The 16,827-nt window shown below is 37.6% G+C and overlaps 1 protein-coding gene across 1 annotated transcript in view; it reads left to right on the forward strand.

Moving 5' to 3' along the window:
• The window catches only part of IREB2 (iron responsive element binding protein 2), a 63,113-nt gene that overhangs the window by 15,633 nt on the left and 30,653 nt on the right, over nucleotides 1-16,827 (forward strand). Inside the window, exons 3-6 of the mRNA XM_023195699.3 lie at nucleotides 8,297-8,462; nucleotides 10,673-10,810; nucleotides 11,722-11,940; nucleotides 16,025-16,094. Coding sequence (XP_023051467.1) covers nucleotides 8,297-8,462; nucleotides 10,673-10,810; nucleotides 11,722-11,940; nucleotides 16,025-16,094 — 593 coding nt within the window. The remainder of the gene's footprint in view (nucleotides 1-8,296; nucleotides 8,463-10,672; nucleotides 10,811-11,721; nucleotides 11,941-16,024; nucleotides 16,095-16,827) is intronic.

Genomic DNA, 16,827 nt, shown 5'->3' on the forward strand with positions numbered 1-16,827 from the left:
CTGCAGTGGGTGAATGAGTAGGCAAAACTTTGGTATACAATGGAATACTATTCAGCAGTAAAAAGAAATTGACTATAGATATCTGCTACAATGTGGATGAACTGTAGAAAGCAGGCTCAGTGAAAAAAATACAGACACAAGAGACTTTATTTTATGATTCCATTCATATGAAATGCACAGGAAAGGCAAAGAGTAGATTGGTGGTTTCTTGGGTTAGAGAGGAGGGGGAGAGGAATTAACAGTAAATAGGCATGAGAGATCTGTTGAGATGATGGAAATGTTTTAAAACTGATCTATGATGTTGATTGTACAACTTGGTAAACTTAACGTTACAAAAATCCCTAAATCATACACTTGGAAAGGATGAATTATAGATTTAAAAAAGAGAATAGTGCTTAAGCAGGGAGGTGATGTGGAGTGGACCAACTGCGGGAGTGGGGTGAAAAAAGAACAGGATTGGTGTTTTCTTGAGCAAATGGAGTAAAAGAACAAAGAGGATTAGTGTAGGGTTTGGGGATGAGAGATTGAACCACATTGACCCTAACTGCATAAGTAAGGAAAGCGTGGATAGGCTGGTGCCTACGAGTAAGGAGAAAGTCCCCACAGTATTGAAGAACAGATGTGGTAAGAGTGGGGATCAGAGAGGTTCTGAAGTTTAGGGAACCTGCAAGATGGTATAGTTGGAGCATAAGAGCGTATGTAGAGGTGAGATGGCGAGAGAAGGAAGGAAGAAAGGGAATAAATGGGCTCCTGAACTTTATACCTGTTTGAAAGCGGGAATGTAGAATTAATATTGTTGAAAAAGCAAAGCAAGGCTGGACATGATGTCTCCTGCCTTTAATCCCAGCACTTTGAAAGGCCAAGGCTGGAGGATTGCTTGAGGCCAGAAGTTGGGAGGCCAACCTGGGCAACATAGGGAGTTTCATTTTTATTAAAAAGAAAAAAACCGGAGCATGTGTTCATTTTTCACGTCTGCTAGTTTACTCTCTTGTTATAACTCTTCTACTGGAATATCTACCTGTAGGTTTAATTTAAGGGTTAAATGGAATAATTTATATAAAGTACCTCTGTATCTGCCCCTTAGTCTTAAATAAACAACTGCAGATGTTATTGTTGGAAAAGTTGAGGAAGAAAAGCATATTTGTTATCTATTGCATAACAAATTAAACCAAAAGCAACAATAAACATTTATGACAGTCACAATTTCTGTAGGTCGGGAATTTGCAGTGGCTTAGTCGAAGAGTTGTGGCCCAAGGCCTCGCTCACATGGCTGACAGCCTGGCGCTTCCTGATGATGGAGAGGCTTCAGTTCTTTCCCATATGGGCCTCTCCTCAGTGCTGCTCAATAGTCTCATAATAGGCTGCTGACTTTTCACCGAGTAATCTAAGAGAGGAAGTCTGAAGCCAAAATACTTTTATAGCCCAGCTTTGGCAGACACACTCTGTCATCTCTGCCATACTCTATTGAGTCAGACAAGCAGAACTGATTTCAGTACAGATTATATGAGAACATGACTATCAGAAGGCAAGTATTATTGGTATCATCTTGGAGATTGGCTACCACAGGGAGAAATAAGACATTTTGTTTTTGTTTTCAGAGAGAGTGGTAGGTATATTTATCCATTTGCATCTTCCCTGGCAGTAGGTCTCTAGTCTTTACTTTTGCAAATTTAGACAAATTTGAGATCGTTGGTGCTTCTTCATGACAAAATGTTGAGTTAACATTTGTGGGGCCAGGTGTGGTGGCTTATGCCTGTAATCCCAAGTACTTTGGGAGGCCAAGGTGGGAGGATTGCTTGAGCCCAGGAGTTTGAGAACTCCCTGGGCAACATGGCGAAACCCCATCTCTACAAAAAAAAAAATTACACAAATAAGCTGGGCATAGTGGTGTACGCCTGTAGCTCAGCTACTCTGAAGGCTGAGGTGAGCGGATTGCCTGAGTCCAGGAGGTCAAGGGCGCAGTGAGTCATGATCGTGCCACTGCACTCTAGCTTGGGCAACAGAGCAAGGCCTTGTCTCAAAAAAATAAAATACATTTGTGATTAGTGTTTTCTCATAGCACTCTTGATAATTGCTTTTTAATTTTTGAATAAGAATTTTTTAAAACCCTACTTGTTTAGTTATAACTAAAACAGTAGCCTTTTGCCCTGTCCCCAATTTCTACTCCCCAGAGAGTACTATTTTCAATTCCCTTGACTGTTTCTTCTGGTAATTTCCTCCATGTTGTTAAATTGCCCTTCTTATACTACTGTTTCTTGATTTTTCAGTCTTAGACTTTAGTAGTTTTGTACTGTGAAAATGGTAATTTGACACTTCTTCTGTATATTTATGCAACTCATAATTTTTGGTGGAGTCAATGTTCAGCATTTATGTTATTGTGACTATAAATGTTCTTAGTGCATGTAGTAAATGATGATTGTATCTTATTTCTTATATAATTTTGTATTTTTCCTGGGATTAATGGATTGCCTTTTTTTGTTTGCTTACTATTCTATGTCGTTATGAATAAATCATCTCTGAACTCTTCAAAAGAACTAAATTCCTCCTCTTGGTATAATCATGTAATCTATGGGTTATTTTTTTTTTTCTTCTGTTGGTGACATCCTATCTGGACTTCATCTTCTGGTCCATCTGGGACTGATTGATTGCATTGTAGCTTGCATAGCCGTTGTCGTAGAAGAGTCTGCGCTCTCTTTGTTTTGGAGACTTTCTAAGATTTAGTGGTTTTCTATTTTTTTGTTTACTCTCTGGTTTTATAGAGCATGTCCTCCACTAGCTTCCTAAGAAAGGATGCCTGAGAAATACATTTTTGAGACCTTGCTTGATTGATAGTTTTCCTGTGTAAAAATTTCTTGGTTGGAAATTATTTTCATTTAGAATTTTGAAGGCATTGTTCCATTGTCTGCTAGCTTTTAACACTCTTCCTAATCAAATCCCAGGCAATCCTGATTTCCTAAACTTTGTTTCTGCTTACTTTTCCCCCATGTAGACATTTATAAATTTCAGCTGTCTCTCTATTCTGCTCAATCCATTACTAGTCATCCATCTAGTCATACTCTGTTTTTCAAAATTTTGTTGACTTTGCCTCTCCTTCTCACTTTTTTTTCTAGTGGGTTTATAACTTTTATAAACAAAAAATATTCCTGAGATTGTTTTTCCATAATAATTATCTAAATAAAAGGTTAATCTTGTATATAATTTCTGTGATAATATTTTCCTTCTCACTATCTCCAAATGTTCTATTAAAAATTTTACCCTGTAATTCCCCTTGGCTTGGGGGACTTTTTATGTTTCTGATTGAAGTAAAGATGGAAACTAATACTGGTTAAATGCCAACTATTTATTGTACTTTGAGAGCTTTACATGCACCAACTGGATAGATGAGGTAGGAAAGATATTCTTCACATCTCTGTTACGTAGCTGACAGTCCCATTTTAGTGAGAAAATGTATTAACTTAGTCACTTTCCAGAGGTCATACCTGTAGTAAATACAGGCTTTGAATCTAGTATTCAAAAAGGATACTGTAGTCCTTTTTCTACTTTACATACAGTTTTATGAGTCTGTGTGTGTGAAAAATTTCAAACATGAAAGTAGGGAGATATACAACACTGAGAGTGAACCCTAATGTAAACTGGAGTTGGGGTGATTGTGATATGTTGATATAGGTTCGATGGTAAAAAATGTACAGCTCTGGTGGGGAATGTTGATAGTGTGGGAGGCTGTGTATGTGTAGGGTAGTGGGTATATGGGAAGTCTCTATACCTTCCTCTCAGTTTTGCTGTGAACCTACAACTGCTCTAAAAAAAAATTAAGCCTATCATTATGTTGGCCAGGCTAGTCTCAAACTCCTAACTTCAAATGATCCTCCAGCCTCGCCTCCCAAAGGATTACATGCTAGGATTACAAGCATCAGCCACCCCTCCCAGCTGGTCATCACACTTTCGCAGAGGTGGCTTCACCACTCACCCCATCTAAGGGTGTTATCTTCTGTCCTGAACCCTACTCACTTCCCTCATAGCACCTTCTACTGTTTCTAAGTATTTGTCTGTTTACTTGTTTATGGTCCGAATCTCCCAGTAGGCTCCAGCTTCATAAGAGCAGATACCACATCTCATTTGTTCACCTAGTGCTGGAACATACTAGAAAAGTGAACAAATATATTCATTTTGTTGTTGTTTTTTGAGACAGGGTCTCACTCCCATTGCCCAGGCTGGAGTGCAGTGGCAGGATCAGCCTTGACTTCCCATGCTCAGGTGATTCTCCTGTCTCAGCCTCCCAAGTTCCTGGAGCCATACCCGCGCGCCAGGACACCTGGCTAGTTTTTTGTATTTTTAGCAGAGATGGGGTTTCCACCATGTTGACCAGGCTAGTCTTGATCTCCTGAACTCAAGCAATCCTCCCTCCTTGGCCTTTCAAAGTGCAGGGATTACAGGTATGCACCACCATACCTGGCCAATAAGTATATTCTTAATCGGGAAAAAAAAGTAGGGTGAGAATGGTCTTATAACCCACCACGTAATTGTCAGCCATTTATCAGCATTTTGCCAATCTTTTGTTTCATATATTTCACTGTTTTTTAACCTGTATTCTTCCACATACGTAGCTGATATATAAGAGGACTTTTAAAAAATCGCAGTGCCATTGTTATTCCTAACAAAATTAAGTAATCCCTTAATATGATCGGGTTTTTTTTTTTTTTTTTTGGAGACACAGTCTCACTCTGTTGCCCAGGCTGGAGTGCAGTGGCAAGGTCTCCGCTTATAGAATTCCATGTAGAATCCGCTTCCCGGGTTCAAGCAACTCTTGAGCCTCAGTCTCCTGAATACCTTGGATTATAGGCGCATGCCACCATGCCTGGCTCATTTTTGTATTTTTAGTAGAGATGGGGTTTCGCCATGTTGGTCAGGCTGGTCTGTAACTCTTGACCTCAAGTGATCCACCTGCCTTGGCCTCCTGAAATGTTGGTATTACAGACGGTGAGCCACTGAGCCCATCCACTTAATAAAATCTAAAACTGAGTTCATATTCAGATTTTTCTGGTTGTCTCAAAAATATATTTTTACATTTGGTTCGTTGAAACAGTATCCAAATAGGGCCAACACATAGTATTTGGTTGTTATGTCTTTTGTCTCTTTTAATCTTTAATAGTCCTCCTCTCCTCTTTTTTCATGCCATTTTTGTGTTGAAAAACCTAGGTTCTTTATTCTATAGAATGTCCCACATTCTAGATTTGACTGATAGCTTCTTTGGGGTTTCATACTTCCCTACTATCCCCCATGTTTCCAGTTAACTGGGAGTTAGAGCTAGAGGTTTAATTAGATTCAGGTTTATTTACATCCTTGTTTTTGCAAGAACACTTCTTAGTTGGTACATGTAGTTTTTTGTTTCATCAGGAGGCAAATAATATCTCTGATCTCTTACTTTTGGTGATGCTAAGTGGGTATGAGTGTTATCAGCTTGCAAGTTCCCCATCCACATAAATCCTAATGATTTTAGCGCCTATTTGTGACCATTATCTAGATCCATTATTTCATTAGGTGTTGCACATTGGTGATCTTTCAAATTACATCATTTCTTCCACATTTACTAGCTGTAATTCTTCCATAACAAAGTACTTTTCTCTATTTGGTTGCCTGAAGTAAGGAAAGATAATGTTAACTATTGATTTTCCCCCTTTGTCAGTTTTCAGAGTAATGAGTTGATACCCTGGCAGCTTTCATTGGTGATCAGTGAAAGGTTAAGAGTCATTATGAACTAAGGGCTATTTATATATTTGATGTATTTTGGTGAATTATAGTTATTACTCATTTTGATGCTCAAATTGACCCATTAGTATCCCTATTAGTCTTTGATAACTTCTTTGGTTTCGGACACTGGATATCCCAGGCTCATTTGTACAAATCCTTCTCCAGACTAGAATCAGTCATTTCTCTGAAAAAGTGTTCTGTTGTGTATGTTTAGGAAATAGTGTTTAGAAAAAACAAACAGTTATTAAGGGTTTGTTACTGTTGGGTTGTTGTTATTCTGGGCATTTTCAGTGACAGAGCTAGGAAACACCTATTTTTTAGGAAGAGAAAAATAAATCATAAGTTCATATCCATGTTTATAATTGAAATGTAAGGACTTTTTTTTTTCTTTAACTTGGCTACTGTGACTTTTTTCCCCAGATTTTAAAAATAAGCTTCATTAAAAAAAAAAAAATTAACATGCGCTATTGGAAACTGAAAAACACAAGAAATGAGGAACAAAATCATCCACAATCATAAGCAGTTTGACATGCCCTTCTAGGTCTTGTGTGTGTATATACATGACATCCAATTTTATGTGATTGAGATCATACAGTATGTATTATGCTTTTTCACATATCATGAACTGTTAGTTGAGAACCCCAAAGATACCTTCTGCCCTTCAGCTGCCAACCTATTGAATAAGTCCTGATATACACTACCTAGGTGGTTTAACAGTTCTGTGTTCAAGATGCATCTTTTCTATCAATTATACCAAGATATTTACAAATTGGCTAACTCACTAGCTCTGCTTTTTATCATACATTGTCACCTCAGGACATCTATAAAGCTTAGATGTTACAAAATAAAGATTGAACTTTGTTCACAATAAACAGATGTTTTACCAAAAATGCACATAGAGACCTATGGTTAATATCTAAAACCTGTCCTCTGGATATGGAGACACTGGCAAAGAGCCTCACCCTTCACCCCTTTTCCCTCTTCTATCATTTCAGTGACTAAGTACAGTACTGTATCTAGCTCTAAGAGGTAGGTTAACAAATACCACTCCCAGAAGACAAGTCTTCCTAAAAAAAGGATGTTTAAAAATGGATTATTTTACTGCCTCTACTTTTAACATACTTTGAGCATTAGGAGTTTTGTATACTTCAAACACAACAGTATTAACTAAATTACGTATATAGAACAATGGTTAGACGATCTGAACTAATGTAACTCAACAGGCACAGAAGTCTTCTCTCTGTATACTTCCTCCTCCTCACCCCCCTCCACCCCACCCAGTGAACAGTTAGCATATTCTCCAAGACTTCAGGTTTAACAATTTCATTCCCAAAATGCAAATGCTCCTGTGAAATAACAAAAAAAAACACTTCGTGTTACTTTAGCTCTCATTAGCTAGTCTGATTTTAAACTTGTACGTTCTTGAAACCATAGTAACAAAAAGTACTTTTTTGCTTGCTGCTTGTTACACAAATCACAGTCTGTGAATAGCAGCACTAATGACTGAATAGACTTTTCTTTCTTGTGATTCTTTTTGTACTTAGTACCAAGAAGGTACTCCCAATAAGGAAGTAAGTGGAAATGCTGTGTGAGATATATGCTTAGTTTTTTCGTTTATCCTTTCATTGTTTCTTTTTATTAAAATACACATGCTGATGTATTTTTAAGATTGTATTTCTCATAATACACATTTGATGATCTTATGTTTAATTATTTTAAAATAATATATTATGGGTATATTTTTAAACTCTCTTTCTTACAGGAAAGTTAGCATACTATAAACACTGTTCTGCCCTGCTTTTTCTCTTAATGATGTATTCTGGAGCTCACTCTTTATCAGCATGTAACTTCACTCCTTTAAACAGCTGCATGGTAATCCATTGTGTGAATTACAGTGATTTATTCAACTAACCCCATATTAATTCAGTCTTCTCTTTAAATCCTAAGGAAACACTTTTGTGTGGCACAATCTGGTGTGAGAATTTAATATGATTGAAAATTTAAAGATATTGAAATCACTTTCTCAGTTGTGTCCTTAAAGTAATTAAGAGTGAATCAGAGTTTTTGTGAAATGAATTTTACTCAGGCATTCCAGTTTACTTTTAAACTTTAATCATTTTTGATGGAAATAATTTAAATTTATTAAAGACTTTATACAATTTAGTCATTTTCTTTTTGCCATACTAGGGGATGTCTACATTATTGAATTCAATTCTGATATTCTCTGCTTTTTAGTTTTTCTGTGAATTCCTTGAATGTCAAGTATTTGTCGTGGTTGCAGTATGATACTCCTAAATTAATGCAACTCTTGTATGAAGGTTTTTATCTCTGCTTTTTTCAGGGCTTTGAGGTTATGTACAGGAAAGTCATTTACAAAACACCTGATGTTAACATGAACAATGTTATACTCTAGTTTGTTAGATTAAAAATGAACTGTTTAAATTGAGAAACCTGCATTTTTGTCTTTATCTAACTTTTTGCTATGGCATTTTTTAAATAATATATAGGTATGACTGTGCTTATTAATCGTAATATTTTATTGAATCAGATGTTCTGCCTTATTCAATACGGGTCTTGTTGGAAGCTGCTGTACGAAATTGTGATGGCTTTTTAATGAAGAAGGAAGATGTTATGAACATTTTAGACTGGAAAACCAAACAAAGCAATGTTGAAGTGCCCTTTTTCCCTGCCCGTGTTCTTCTTCAAGATTTTACGTAAGTAGTGGGTTTTTCATAAATGAACTCTTAGAATGTGTTTCCTTTTTAAAATTGAGACGCTTGGCTGGGTGTGGTTGTTCACACCTGCAATCCCAGCACTTTGGGAGGCCAAGGCAGGAAGATCACTTGAACCCAGGAGTTTGCAATCAGTGTGGGTAACATAGTGAGACCCTGTCTGTACAAAAAAAAAAAAATTTAAAAATTAGCTGAATACAGTGGTGCATGCCTGTAGTCCCAGCTACTCTGGAAGCTAAGGTGAGAGGATTAGTTGAACCCAGGAGGTTGAGGCTGCAGTGAGCTGTGATCCCACCACTGCACTCCAGCCTGGGTGACAGTGCAAGACCCTGTCTCTAAAAATAGAAAAAAAATAAAAATTCAGACTCCCTGATGGATGGCTCTGTTTTTTTTGTTTTGTTTTGTTTTGTTTTTTTAATTTTAAGGTTAGTTTATAAAGATTTTGCCCTTTCTAAACTGAAGCAATTCATTAAAAATTAGGCACCTGTTTTGTATACCATTTATTCAAAAACTACTTTTGCTTAACTACCTTCTTATGATCTCTATGTAACCAATAGGTTTCTCAAACTTAACATATTGAAAACTTGACTTTACTTTGAGGTAGAGCCTCACTCTGTCACCTAGGCCAGAGTGCAGTAATGCAGTCATAGTTCACTGCAGCCTCAACCTCCTGGGCTCAAGCGATCCTCCTGCCTCTGCCTCCCAAAGCTCTGGGATTACAGGCATGAGCCACCATACCCAGCCATCAAAACTTGATTTTTTGATTGTCTATCTCAACTCACATATTTCTTTCTAAGTTATAGTAAGTATAAATATACTTTCTGTTATAGTAAATGGCACCATACACTCCCATTTGTTTAGGCTTCAAATCTAGGAGTTAGCCTTGATTTTTCTCTTTCTTTAATACCCTCTAACCAGTCTATCAGCAAGCTCTGTCAGTGCTACTTTTGAAATATATCTTGTGTCCAATTATTTCTTTCCACCTCTATCACTGTCGTTGTGGTTCTAGTCCCATTCTCTCTTAACCTGGACTATAACTGCAGTAGTCTCTTAACTGGTATCCTTGCTGTCACACTTGCAATCAATAGTCTGTTCTTTACACAGTAGATGGAGTGACTTGGTTACAAATGTTAATCAAGTCATATTATCCCTCCATACACCAGCTGGCTTCCATCACACTTAAAACAAAATCCAGAGCCTTTACCATACTCTGAAAGATTTTGCCCGATCTGGGTGTCCAGGGATTATTTATTGGAAGAGTTAACCTTGAGCTGAGTTTTGAAAGAGGCATAGGGGTTAGCTAGAACATCCTCTTCACCCACCCATTCAAATCTGGTTTGTGTGCCACAGCTCTTTGTAACCTATGTACGCTGCCATTACAGTACTTGCAATACATAGCCGCATAAGAAATAAATGGTATTTCTTACACCATTTATTCAGAAACTACTATTGCTTAACTACCTGCTTATGATTTCCACATAGCCAATAGGTTTCTCAAACTTAACATATTGAAAACTTGATCTTATTTTGAGATACAGTCAACACTCTGTTACCTAGGCTGGAGTGCAATGACGTGATCATAGTTCACTGCAGCATCGACCTCCTGGGCTCAAGCTGTTATTTTATGCAGCTATTATAGTACTTACGATACTATTCTGTAATCATTATCTTCCCTAAAGTTTTTTTGAGAGCCAGAACTATGTCTGACTTGGCCTTGTACCATTGGTATCTAGGACACTGAAGGCATTTGATAATACTTGTTATATAGTTGGCTGGATAGATGGGGGATGAATGTAAAATGGCAAAAGCTACTGTGGATAGCTTTGGGGTAACATGAAGGCACTAGGCAGAAGGGGGTGGAACTAGGAAAAGGGGAGGGTGCATCAAAAAAAATACATGGCGAAAGAGAGTTTCACAGGCAGTTTCCTTGAAGTTCATTTATGCCTCCAAAAATTATCTCTTATTATTTTTGGCACATTTGCCCAAGTAATTCAGTTCTTAGATAATGTTAATGTTAATTCCCATTAAACCAGGATATCCTAAATTTAGATAATAACTACATTATGAAAAATGGATGTAAACTAGACAGGGATACTTTTAAAATGTGAAAATGAAAAAGTTTATATTTATCATTTATTAAGCATGTGTAAAAAACAATTTGGACTATAATTTGACCATTCTTTATTTTTTAGTGGAATACCGGCAATGGTGGATTTTGCTGCTATGAGGGAGGCAGTGAAAACTCTTGGAGGTGATCCTAAGAAAGTCCATCCTGCTTGTCCAACAGATCTTACAGTTGACCATTCTTTACAAATTGACTTCAGTAAATGGTGTGTCAATACAGATATTTATAGACAACCATGCAAGTTAACTGACTGGAAATGTGTCGTGTAGAGGAAATGAAATAGAGATAATTTATGGCAGAGAAAAGTATGCTAAATTTAGTATTGGCTAGTATATAAAAGCTAAAACTGGTGAAAAGTTCGGAATGGTGGGGTTTTTTGGAATTAGTCTGAGTGTAAAGTTATTTTCATATTTGTGTATTTCTGCTGACATTTTTGGTAGAAATGTATACGCCTAGGACCTGCTTTTTGGAGTGAACCTCTGAATTCAGTCTTTGTTTCCTTTTTGTTTTTTAACCTACTTGTCTTTCAGAAAGAATCGAAAGATGTGAGCCATAAATGTTTTTAATTATTTGGTGATTAAAAACATTGAACTCACTAAAGCTCTATTTTCCTTCCACTGAAATAAGTATCTTGTATTTATAAGGCCCCTTTGACTAAGACCAAACTAGAGAAGATGTATTTCTGTTGCCATAAATTAACTTTTTTATAACATTCCCTGGAGTAGCGGAATAAGACTGTAATTTATTATAGCCTATGAGAGAGATTTTGCCCTCGAGATAAACTGTAGCTCTAAATTTCTTTTAAGTTGTTAGGGGGAGAAAAATCTGTTTCAGTACTTGCTAAAAGTTATGTGAATTAGTAGAGTATATGAAAGTGATTTTACTGGACTCTTAGAATTATGTTTTCATTTCTGTAAATTTAAATGACCTGTTTCATATATATACACATATATATATAATCTGAGATTTGCCTTTGAAACCTGAGTTAAATGATACATTAGCCTTCAAACATCATTCAGTTACTTCCAGATAGCGTTGCTAGTGTGCATTTTTTTTAAGAGCTAATTTTTGTCCCTTTTTAAATGGCTTTATTTTGTTTTCTTTTTGGAATGACAGTGCAATACAGAATGCACCAAACCCTGGAGGTGGTGACCTGCAGAAAGCAGGAAAGCTTTCTCCACTTAAAGTGCAGCCTAAGAAGCTTCCCTGCAGAGGCCAGACTACCTGCCGAGGATCTTGTGATTCTGGAGAACTAGGCCGAAACTCAGGAACATTTTCTTCACAGATTGAGAATACACCCATCCTGTGTCCTTTTCATTTGCAACCAGTGCCTGAGTATGAGATTGTTTTTCTTAGTGTTTATTAATACCAGGTTCTTTTCCAGTTAAGAAAATCAAATTTATTCTCATTCCCACCCAATTACTATGTTGTGTTGTAACTAATATGTTACCTTCACACTTAAGTACTGGATTGAATTTTTATATGTATTTCCTGTTATACTAAAAGAAGTAAATTTAGTGAAAATGGTGATCTCTAAGTACCATTCTCTTTACCATTACTAAGAAAACAAACCTTTCTTAAGATTTATCTGTAAAGATAATTTATCTTTTTGACGATTGTAAGCAGAAAATGAGGTCTCATTTTAAACTAAAATTTTTACTTTAGTACATTTGTACCATTCATATACTCATTATAATGTCATTCATATTTCTTATGTTAATTCCCTGTATATATTTTTAGCATTTTTTCCTACTAGGGGGTTTCTTCTCTTTTCCTATTGTGTTAAGTGCTCTATGTTGGCTGGGCATGGTGGCTCACAACTGTAATCCTGGCACTTTGGGAAGCCAGAGCAGGCAGATCACTTGAGCTCAGGAGTTTGAGACCATCCTGGGCTGCATGGTGAAACCCTGTGTCTACAAAAAATTACCTGGGTGTGGTGTCACGCCCCTGTGGTCCCAGCTACTCAGGAGGCTGAGGCAGGAGAATCTCTTGAACCCAGGAGATGGAGATTGCAGTGAGCCAGGATCACGCCGCTGCACTCTAGCCTGGGCATGACAGAGTTGAGACTCTGTCTCAAAAAAAAAAAAAGCCCTGTGTTAACAATAAAATTATTATTTTTTATGTTTCAAATCTAGTAAGTTCTTTTAAATAAGTGATTTCCTATATGGTAACATGGAAAGTAGTAGTTATGCACATGTACCCTAGAACTTAAAGTATAATAAAAAAAAGAAAAAAGAAAGTAGTAAATATGCCTAGAAAATAATTCTATTCCTAGGATTTGGCTACATTTCCTAATAGGTAATTTTTTTAAATAAGAAAAAGAGTTCTATGGCCAAGTGAGGTGGCAATGCCTGGAATTCCAGCACTTTGGGAGGCTGAGGCAGGCGGATCACCTGAGGTCAGGAGTTCGAGACCAGCCTGGCAAACATGGCGAAACCCCATCTCTACTAAAAATACAAAATTAGCCAGGCATGGTGACGGGTACCTGTAATCCCAGATACTCTGGTGGCTGAGGCACGAGAATCGCTTATACCAGGAGGCAGAGATCACACCACTGGGTGACAGAACAAGACTCTCTCTCAGGGGGAAAAAAAAAAAAGGAGTCCTACAACTTTTTAAAATATATACTATAAAGTTTCCAAACTTTTAAAATTTATTTATTTATTTTTAGAGACAGGGTCTCACTATGTTGCCTGTGCTGGTGTCAAACTCTTAGGCTCAAGCGATCTTCCTGTCTTGACCTTCCAAAGTGGGTTTTTTTGTTTTGTTTTGAAACAGAGTCTTATTCTATTGCCTGGGCTGAAGTGCAGTGGCATGAGCATGGTTCACCGCAGTCTCGACCTCCTGGACTCAGGTGATCCTCCCGCCTCATCTTCAAGTAGCTGGAACTTAAGGCATGCACCACCATGCCTGGCTAATTTTTTCTGTAGACAAGGGGTGTTACTGTGTTGCCCGGACTGGTCTTGAACTCCTGGTCTCAAGTGATCCTTCTACCTTGGCTGTCCAAAGTGCTGGGATTATAAGCATGAGCCACTGTGCCCAGCCATATTTTTATTTTTAAGAGAGTTATGTGAATTGTTTTTGTCTTAAATAATTCATGTAAAATATAACAGTTTATCCCATTGTTAGTAAACTGTCTTTTTTTTTTTGAGATGGGGGGGTCTCTGTCACCCAGGCTGGGGTGCAGTGTCACCATCTATAGTCCACTGCAGCCTCCAGCTCCTGGGCTTAAGTGATCCTCCTGCCTAAGCCTCCAGAGTAGCTGGGACTACAGGCACACACTACCAGGCCTGACTAGTTTTATCTACCTTCTTTGGGGGTAGAAATGGGGTCTCACTATGCTGCCCAGACTGGTCTTGAACTGGGCTCATGCAGTCATCCCACCTTGGCCTCAGAAAGTGCTGGGACTGCAGGCATGTAGCACTCCACTTGGCCTTGTTTTTTTAATTTAGTAAAAAATACTTACACGTTAGGTTTTAAAAAGTTTAACACATTTAAGATTTAGAGTAGCTAAGAGTAATGTCCATTCATTTATCCTAAGTACTAAATAATACGTTAATTCCTTTGTTCCTGACCGGATCTTCCAAATTCTGCCTAGTTCTAAAATTTTAGGCTTCATATTCTTATAAAGCCACAGGTTATAGTGACCTCGTATGCTCTTCCTTTCTAAGGATTCAGTATAATCTATGAGTCTTTTGCCATCAAATTTTGACAGTTTTATGTAATCGCTTTCTTGTTCCTGTTGCCTAGTTGTCCTGGTTGTTAGGAACATGTTGACTTTTGAGATTAACACCTCATATACAGAAATTAATTTCCTGAAAAGGCAGATTTATTGATTCAAAATCATTGATTTCTTTAGTTTTTGTTTCTTTTTATAACTGGCACATCGTAAGTGCTTAGTGCTATATTTTTGTTTCTAAAAATCCAATCTTCTGTAACATTTCCCCATAATTTTGACTCTGAATTACAAAGTATTAAGATAGATTTTATTGTAGTTCCTGGCTATGTGATAATAGTGACTCATTGGTATCCTTTAATATGTCAATGAAGTATTAATTACAGACTTAAGAAGTTGAGTAGAAAGATGAGAGCATAACCTTTGGCACTTCAAATTACCCCCTATTTGAAGTCAGGTTATGAGCCAATAAATGTTTATATGGCACTTTGTAGCCATAAGTGCTGTCTTGAAAGGTAAAATAATTGGAGTGGCTCAGAAAGCTGTGTTCCCTGAGGCCCTGGAAAAATCTCACTAAGATATGCTTGGCTTCAAAAGATGACTCAACTATGAATTATTAAAGTAATCTTTGTTTAGAAAAAAAAAAAGTTTTGCAGGTGTGGTGGCTTACACCTGTAATCCCAGCACTTTGGGAGGCTGAGAGGGGTAGATCGATCACCTGAGGTCAGGAGTTTGAGACCATCCTGACCAACATGGAGAGACCCCATCTCTACTAAAAATACAAAATTAGCTGGGTGTGGTGGCACATACCTGTAATCCCAGCTACTCAGGGGGCTGAGGTAGGAGAATCGCTTGAATCCAGTGAGGCAGAGGTTGCAGTGAGCCGAGATTACGCCATTGCACTCCAGCCTGGGCAACAAGAGTGAAACTCCGTCTCAAAAAAAAAAAAGTTGACAATTAAACAACTGTAATTATCTGGACTAATTATCTGGTCCCTGGAGGACATGTATAATCTAAGTTATACTGATATTCTAGTGAACACCCCGTCACCAGCTGGCAGGTAAAGGAACCAGCTTAAAGCTGTTTGCAATAATGTTTTAAAATATCTATTAGATAAAAATATTTTTCTAAAAATGGTACTATGTTACTGCATAGAGGTCAATTATTTTTATCTCTTAGTTTAAATAATTCATATAAACTATATTTATAATCCATGTAAAGTGAACTGCTACTTATACATAAAGTAGAGCCTTCTTTTGGTATGAGATGAATGAAATATTTTTGCAAAAAGCTGTTCTTAAACTATAAAATGATGTTGAGGTGTTGTTCATCAATGCTGCATAGCAATAATCAGCACCCATCTCCTAGTTTAACAGGCACAAGAGCCAGGTGGGAGGCAAGTACATGCTTGTCGTTGAAGCTACTACCTTCCTCTTTTCTTGAAGTGGATAACCCAACAGTGTATTTTTATTATCACTTAAGTACAGTTTTGGACGTTGGTGTAATGTGGCTTTCTTACACTCTGTAAAGTACAACTCATTTTTGTAGTTTTCTAGTGTATTATTTTAAAGCAGAACTTTGTTGAAAAAGAAAATAATTCTGAGAAACCTAATAAATAGTTCTTCCAAAGATTTTAATAATATATTTGTATAGATATATGCCTGAGAATGATGACTTAGAGAGAAACAAGGCAAGTATTTTTTTGTAATACATATATTTAATGCCAGCTCTTCTTCCTTTTAGACCTGAAACAGTGTTAAAAAATCAAGAAGTAGAATTCGGCAGAAATCGAGAGAGGCTTCAGTTTTTTAAGGTATAAATGATTCAGGGAAATTTTTTGTAATGTAATATATAGACTAATGATAGGTACAATTTTTATATCTTTAGTTGTTTTTTTGTTTTTGTTTTTGTTTTGGTGGGGGGTGGGTGGGGAGACAGAATCTCGCTGTTACCCAGGCTGGAGTCCAGTGGCGTGATCTCAGCTTACTGCAGCCTCCACCTCCCAGGTTCAAGCAATTCTCCTGCCTCAGCCTCCCAAGTAGCTGGGATTAGAGGCGCACACCACCATGCCTGGCTAATTTTTGTATTTTTAGTAGAGATTGGTTTTCACCATCTTGGCCAGGCTGGTCTTGAACCCCTGGCCTCAGGTAATCCGCCTGCCTCGGCCTCCCAAAGTGCTGGGACTACAGGCATGAGCCACTGTGCCTGGCCTATTTATTATTTTATTATTTTATTTGTTTATTTTTATTTTTGAGGAAGGGTCATGCTGTTGCCCAGACAGGAGTGCAGTGGTGTGATCTTGGCTCACTGCAACGTCCATCTCCTGAGTTCAAGCGATTCTCGTGCCTCAGCCTCCTGAGTAGCTGGGATTACAGGTGTGCACCACTGCCTGGCTAATTTTTGTGTTTTTAGTAGAGACGGGGTTTTGCCATGTTGGCCAAGCTGGTCTTGAGCTCTTGGCCTCAAGCAATCTGTCCACCTCAGCCTCCCAAAGTGCTGCAGTTACAGACATGAGCCACTCTGCCCAGCCACTTTAGTAGTTTCTA

The sequence above is a fragment of the Piliocolobus tephrosceles genome, chromosome 6, assembly GCF_002776525.5.
Source record: "Piliocolobus tephrosceles isolate RC106 chromosome 6, ASM277652v3, whole genome shotgun sequence".
NCBI classification, from domain to species: Eukaryota; Metazoa; Chordata; class Mammalia; order Primates; family Cercopithecidae; genus Piliocolobus; species Piliocolobus tephrosceles.